General features: G+C 32.9%; 2 protein-coding genes across 2 annotated transcripts; one reads left to right on the plus strand and one right to left on the minus strand.

Moving 5' to 3' along the window:
- The first annotated feature begins 1564 nt into the window (after nt 1-1564).
- Nucleotides 1565-4629, plus strand: LOC105623719 (exonuclease 3'-5' domain-containing protein 2). The gene is made up of 7 exons (XM_012205135.1): nt 1565-1854; nt 2608-2749; nt 2825-3124; nt 3197-3321; nt 3415-3824; nt 3981-4351; nt 4429-4629. The coding sequence occupies exons 1-7, from the start codon at nt 1565-1567 to the stop codon at nt 4627-4629; spliced, it is 1839 nt and encodes a 612-aa protein (XP_012060525.1).
- A 420-nt stretch (nt 4630-5049) lies between these two features.
- On the minus strand, nt 5050-5466 carry LOC105623828 (mitochondrial import inner membrane translocase subunit Tim16). The gene has a single exon (XM_012205234.1). The coding sequence runs from the start codon at nt 5464-5466 to the stop codon at nt 5050-5052; it is 417 nt and encodes a 138-aa protein (XP_012060624.1).
- Nucleotides 5467-8124: the final 2658 nt, after the last annotated feature.

The raw sequence follows: 8124 nt of genomic DNA on the forward strand, positions 1-8124 counted from the left end.
GAGAGAGAGAGAACAATAAAAAAAAGAGGAAATTTATTTATTTTTTGCACTCTATTTTGGCTAACATAAAATCAGGAGAGTTGCGCTACTGTATATACTGTGGCGGAAGTTATCACACTAACCAATAATTCTATTATTCGTATTCATAGTCAGGCCTTATATTTAAGGTTTCTTTAAATTTATCTTTAGATACTTTACGAATTATTTCATTAGCTTCTGAGCTAAAGATAAATTTAAGGACCTTAGTACAAGGTCTGACTATAAATAAGGGGAATAGATTTTTAAATCGATCTCATCATGCAAAACTTCTAGAAATGATGTAATATTACTTCCGCCACGTGACAAAAGTTGGATTGAGTTCGACTTTTATCGCGCGGTGGAAATTATATATTTATTACTTTTTAGCAAGCAAGACATTTGCTTGCTAAACAAGCCCGTATTCATAATCAGGCCTTCCTTAAATTTATCTTTAGGTACTGTATGAATTATTTCATTGACTGCTGATCATCTAAAGATAAATTTAAGGAAGCCTTAAATTTATCTAGTACAAGCTCTGACTATGGCTGGTATTCATAATCGAGTCTTATTTCAAGATTGTCTTGAGTAATGTCTTAAGATACTAATGCAGTTTTCTGATTGGTTCGTGACTTCTTAAGACCGTACTTAAGACGATCTTAAATATAAGATCTACCTAAGCTATGAATACCGGTCTATAAATGAAATAGGCAATTGATTGCGTTCCATTTCACGCATGGTATGCATGATGTATCATTTATCTTTGTTTAACATTCGATGAATACAAACAATGCAGATAAATAATGCGCGAAGCATCATGCGTGAAACGGAATGTAGCCATTGATTGGCTATCGCGTCAAGCGTTGCTGCTAGTTACCGCGTTTTGTGTGCAGGAGCCATAATAACAATACCGGCATGATCTATTTATCGGACGGCAGGCGGCAGGCAGATAACGTAGGTTACGTAGTAGTTAATCGGGAGTCGTTTCCGTTAGTTGCAGTTAGTCCAAGTTAGTCGTGCGTGAAACCCGTAGCCGCGTACGCCGGTCGTTCTTCAAAAGCTACGGGGTCCCTTGAACCTCGTTTCGCGTTAAATTTCAATGAGATCGGAGCTGGTCACCGAGATGATTATTTTATATGGAGCAGATTCGAGGGGCGACCGTGATTTCAGATAATCGTAGATTTATCTAATCGAATGATTTCGCGCGATCGCCGAGCTGCGTCAGTTTTATATTAATATTAATGCTTTTGAGACGAATCTTCGAGAGAGAGAGAGAGAGAGAGAGAGAAAGAGACAGAGAGAGAGAGTTTATCACTGTGATCGATTGATGTGCTGAGTTGCCTTAATCGTTACAATTGTGCTATAATCCAATTGCTCGACGAGTGATTGTTTTGCATTGACATTTTATTTAGAATTGTAACATAACGTGTAACTCACGTACGTGTATATATCTATATATGTATCGATAACGAAGAAATTGTATATATAACGTTGATTTTTTAAATCGAATTTTTTGCGCGTTTCAAGCGTCTTTTCTCCTCTTTGATTAATGGTTCCCGCACGTAACAACATGTTTCTCGTTTGCGTGACTGTGGGACTTGTCTTTTTGGCGTCGAAGTATCGTAACAACGTACTTCGCAGCGTCAAGCATTTGTATAAAAATATTAAAAATCGCGATGGCAAGAAGGATATTGATAATACAGCCAAGTGCGATAAGCATGATACTGATAATAATAATAATGAGGATAATGACAACAAAGAGAATAAGCTTATATTAGACAAGATTATTCTGGCCGACTCTCCGGAAAAATGCGATTACGCCGTACAGCGTATTCGTTGGTAAGCGAAAATCGAAATTTAATATTGTTAATTTTAAGCATTTTCTAATTTCTCAACAATATTCTTACAATCACATCCTAAGACGTTATAACAGACTGCTATATCTCATGACTTTCCATAATGGAAACGGCCGTTTTCATAATTATTGTTTACATTTTTTTCTGGAGAGAGTCGAATACCAAGATTATTGTGTTTGGAAGGCAATAAGTATAAAGTGTCCTTGGGATTCTCCGAGAAAGATCTGGATTTCCTATAACAATAGCTGGCACAATTAGCGATCGTTATACGAAAGAAAATTTATTTTAATTTCTAATTTATAACAGACTTCTTTTGCAGTAAAATAAATTTTGTTATTTATTAATTACAAAGAATAAAATGAATTTTTTTTAGTTTTCTCTTATAATATAAATTTACACTATTTTTATGTTGACTGTTTTTCTCAAAGAGAATTTTCTTTCTTTAATAAAATAATCTTTAATAAAATAATCTTATCCCTTGTAATTAATAATAAATAATTTATTATTAATTACAAGGGATAATAAAATTTATTTTATTATTAATTACAAGGGATAAGATTAATTTCTTCTTTAATTTCCTTTTATTGTATTTATAATATAATACACTTGTCCTACTTCTATGTTAATTGCTTTTCTCAAATCTGTTTGATGAAACATGATCTCTAGAAGGAATAGTAACATTATTTATGATGTCTTATGAAACAAAATTAATTTGTTATATATGTTTCTTTGATAGTGATCTGTCTGATGGTGTACTGGGTTTCGATTGCGAATGGGTCAAAGAAGGACCTGTCTCTCTGTTACAATTAGCTACTTACAATGGAGTAGTTGCTTTGTTTCGCATTGGAAAGATTGGATACATTCCACCTAAACTTAAGGTACATTTCACAAAAGTTCAAGCTTGACTAATTATTATGCATAATATTGATTTGTAATTATGTTTATGTGTTAAGGAATTGTTAGCTAGTAAACACATCCTTAAAGTCGGGATCTCTTCGTTTGAAGATGGACATAAGATTGTAAAGGATTATGGATGTAGAGTTAATGGAACTCTTGATTTAAGAACCTTAGCTGAAAATTTTAATCTACCGAGCCGGAAGAGCTTAGCCGCCATGTGTTTAGAATATCTTAATATAGAGATGGACAAAATAATAGAAGTTAGGTGCGGTAACTGGGACGCTAGCACCTTAACCGACGAACAAGTTGCGTATGCCGCTTGTGATGCGCTTGCATCTGTTATCGTTTATCATAAGGTAGGAATTTTTAAATATTTTTTTGTACATGATTATTGTGACTAAATTATGTTTCTCATATCCAATTTTCAGATAATGCAAAAAGAAAAAGAAAAATATACATTATGGCAGAGAGTAGGAATTTACTTATATAATATATTGAGTAGTGATATTAATGTGCGGATTCATGGTGTACCTGCTAGAACAGTCGATATGAGGTATAAAAATTTATGAATTAATATAAATTATTTAAAATTATACATATGAGAAAAAGAGAGAGAAAAGTATATATAAATATACATTTGTTTAAGGTTCAAGAGTCAGCGATCACCAAGTGCGGACAGTATTACTAATAATGTTTTAAATGCTAAGAATAAATCAGTAGTAGTAGATAAAAACACTATTAACGATCGTAAAAATGCGATACCTACTAGAATTAAACCATTATATCATAATTGTTATTTACAAGCACCTGATGGAGATATATTGTGTACATGCGATCGCAAGAAAGCAGAATGGTATATTACGAAAAATTTAGGAAAACTTGTGGAGACAGATCCATATACAGTCAGATTAAATTTTGAGCCATCTGGCCGAGCGTTGGGAGAAGTTGGACAATATTATACACAGGTGAAACTCAATCAATGTGTAGTCTGTGGATGCACTGAGAAATTTATTAGAAAAAATGTTGTGCCACGAGAATATCGAAAGTATTTCCCATGTAAGCGTTTTTTTATCGCATTATATAATATTAAAAATAATATTTATATTGATTAATGAATAACATGCCAATCTAATAAACATAAGAATATAATTCTTCTCTATACACATGTTCTTCTCTATACTATGTATTTATCAAAATGAACATTCTTTTCAGTGGTAATGAAGGCACATCAATCTCATGATGTATTATTATTATGTCCTTCGTGTCATGAAATCAGCAATAATCATGATCTGCAACTCAGAAGAAAGTTAGCAGACATGTGTGATGCACCGTTAATTGGGCCAATGACACACGTACGAGACAATTTTTTGCATAATCGCCGAAAGTTGCATTCAGCTGTTAAGGCCTTGAGAGAAAAGTTCACATTACCTCCTCGACAACGCGAAGAATATGAAAATTATATACTAGAGCATACGGGACAGCAGAAAATTACGCCGGATCTGCTTAATGGTCTGAACGAGCAACTAAAGAATGCACTGATCCAGAAACCGATACCTAACAAGTATCAGCCACATGGCTTAAAGGTAATGATTTTAAAATAAATCGTCAAGAGACAAATGTATGAAGTTTTTGTATTATTCAATTTAATTTTATTCGACAGGTGGTACAGCATTTTCAAAAGCAAGAAAGCGGACTCGTCGAGTTGGAACGTATGTGGAGAGAACATTTTCTTTTCACAATGAAACCAAAGTACCTGCCAAGTTTATGGTCTGTACGCCACAATCAAGAACGGTTGATCATACGCCAGGCACAAAATAGAATCGATGCGGATGATGCAAAGGCGGCCGGATTAACTCAATAGTGCTAGAATTTGATTATTAGAACTGAAAAGTCTCGTATAAGAGCGAGAACTTCTCTTCACAAAGACTGTTATATCAATCAATATATCTCCTACGAATATATATACATATATATGGCTATATTCTACTTTTATTTATCTTCATGTAACATGATGCAATATGAAACCCACAAATCATATTTCTTAATATAGAAACTAACATTTTATTCACAAAAGTTTCAAACATTGTGCCCGTTCAAAATATACATTTTAAAATCAACATTTCCAAGATCATATTACATATTTACAAATTTTTCTATGTTGGACAAAAAAACATGCTATACTTTGAAACCATGCTAATCAATATCAGAATCTATTGTTTATTATGACATTATGTACAGTTGTCTAGAGTTAGAATAAGTAAATTTAGACTAGGGACAAATCTCATGGCTCCCTGGAAGTTTCTCGATTGCTCGAAGCTTCTTGCGATGGTGGTGGTGGAGTTGCGGTTCCCTTTTGATTTTTTAGTTCCTCGTTGATGCGTTCCTTGGCACGGACAATCTTAGATTGCAGATAAAATGAGCCGCCCTTCAACTTGTCATTAGCCTCCATAAGATATTTGTAGTTTCGCTCGATCAACTCCGTCTGATCAGGACGTTCCACGTTCAGGATGCGTAGAGCCTCTTCTAAGGTAAGACCGGTCCTGGTGTTGGTGGCGATGTGTTGTGCTCCCTGACTGCCACCGCCTGCCCGCCGCGCCGCTTCCTGGCTCGCCGCGATCTCCTGGCGTAACGCGCGCGCGAACGCTTTGCCGACGACCTGCGTGCCCATCACGATGATCTGTATCAGATACTTCGCCATGGCTTAACCTCACCGCGCGCTTACGGCACCTCGACGTGCAGACGAGCTGCCACGCCGGCGTTATCTATCCTCTCGTGTCTGACCAGCTGGCCGGTCACTGTTTCAGAGTTGCGTTTATTTGTGCAAATTTGTACCTCTGGCCATGCATCAGCAACACGATGTTATCGGCTACTATAAGAAACCTAACCTAACCTAGCGATTACACATGGCAATCGTAAACGACGTAAATTTACCCGCCTATTACGATCGCGAGTGGAGTGAGGGAAATAGAAAACGCGCTCTGCTTTCGCGATTAAAGAATGTTTTAAATATATCTGTTTTTCTTTAGTTTTAACTGTCTTATGTCTACAAAATTTATATTAATTAATGATTAAAAATCTATATTAATTTTAATTATTATAGATTTAATTATTATAAATTATTTTCTTATTTATTTATTTCATCTGTATGAATTCAATTCAAGGGTGCGAATACGTTCCGTTTTGATATCATTTTATCCTTGTTATTTACTGAATGTTAAACGAAGATAAAATAGATTATGCATAAAGTGGAATGCACACCAAGTTGATTTAATTCGCTAAACTTTGTTTATTTGCATAAACAAATTGTTTAATGATATTACGTACGTTATTAGTTATTACGTAATTCTAATTGAAGGAAGCGGATGAAAACTATACAGTCATGCATATATATATATATATATATATATATATACAATTTATGAAAGTCATTCTCTTATAATTTATTATTTTCTATTTATCTTCATAACATGTTAGCTGCATTTGGTTTTGCCTGTGTTCATCGAATTCGGTGAACCAGGATACAGGATGATTTATGCCGATTTGCAAAACCGTTTGTTTTGTTAATTAATTTATCTTATTATAGAATTTTTCAATCGATATGTACCACAGAAAATCTTTAAAGTGTGCTACGAAAGTTTTAGAAAATATAAAATGAATAAAAAATTTAAACATAAGTAAAAAGCGAGTGAAGAGTAAAAAGTAAAAAGTATTTAATTTAAAAATTTGTAAAAGTCTAAATTATACGTACCTATTGTGTTTATAGTTTTATTTTAATCAAAACGATATCATCATTGTGATAAAATTATTTTAAAAATGATAGAATAACAAATAAAAACTTTGAAACATTAACTTTTTATTTTTAAATGTGTTAGCGATATCTGGGAAAATGATATCTATACTGTTAAGTTCTGCAATGTTTGCATTTCTAAAATTTGAATTATTATTTAATGTGCTACGAATTAAAAAAAGATTGGAAACTGACTGATAATTTTAGAATTTATATATGTTATATGTGATACTCATAAGTAATAAAAATATTTATTAAACATTTCTTATTTATTTATTCACATTCAACGTCTTTCAAATCATCATCCATATTGACAATTTTCTTATCGTTTAAAAGTCATTAACTATTGATGCATACCCAAGCAGAATAATAGATATACAATAATAAGATATACAATAATAAGTCAATTAATGTTAAAATGACGTGTTAAAATGAATTGTAATTTAAAAAGTAATTTTTAATAATCACTTTGGAGGAATTTCGATATCATATATTAATTATGTTTTTAAAAATGTGTTGATTCTCAAGCATTTATGTATATTTATTTGTATAATATTTATATATTTATTGTATATATAGACATTATTATATATACCATTTTTTCTCTTATTTTGATAAAATTATTCGTGGCTCTGTTATAAGTCTCTAGTTTGGACAGTTTTAGTACTTCATCCTTTCTAATCCATCCCGTATATAGCACAGAAATTTGCAGCAATATTGCTGCAATATTGCTAGAAAGATGTGTGTTGCACGAGTTGTTTTAGGCTCAGTTACTTTGACTTTAAGCAAAGCTTAAAGCTCTCTCTATATCTTTTTAGGTTTTAAAACGAGACAGAGATAATTTTAAGTTTCACTTAAAGTCAAAATAACGTTGATGCAACCAGACAAAATACAAGTGTAATAAATCTTAATTAAGAAATCATTCGAATGTGAGAATAACACTCGATTATGATTGTTTTTCTTAGACCTGATTGCACCAACGTTACTTTGATTTTAAGCGAGGTTTAAAACTCTTTCTGTCTCTTTTAAAACGAGACAGATAGAGTTTTAAGTCTCACTCAAAGTGACATGGTGCAACTGGGCCTTAATGGGTTTTTTACAATAGCTACGTTCGAAGAGCTCTATCAACATTATTACACTATGCTATCCTTATCTAATGAACGATAAAGACAGAATGATGATAAGAGCTATGAGCTCTAAAAAGTGCTTTCCATTAGTGACACAAGTGTTATTCTATCTTGATTACTTATTAAATGTAAAGAAAGATAGAATGATACTTAATTGTGTCGATTTAATTGTGTAATTATTCATTTCTTTTAATATAGATTATCTTAATTCAATTTACTCTTCATCTTTTTCTAATTCTTAGAGGTAGACAAAGAAGAAGAGTTAGTTGAACCAAAATTAAAATTACATTGATATAAACAGGCATAAATGGAAAGCATCCAAATAGAATGCAGCCAAAGCGTAGGATAGTACGTACAGCTACAGTGTGGCGCGACGGTGGTGGTCATGCATTCCTCGTGCACCCTCTTGAGTTGCATTGCACAAGTTCACACTTTGGCAGCA

Source organism: Atta cephalotes (genome assembly GCF_000143395.1).
Source record: "Atta cephalotes unplaced genomic scaffold scaffold00001, whole genome shotgun sequence".
Taxonomy (NCBI): Eukaryota; Metazoa; Arthropoda; class Insecta; order Hymenoptera; family Formicidae; genus Atta; species Atta cephalotes.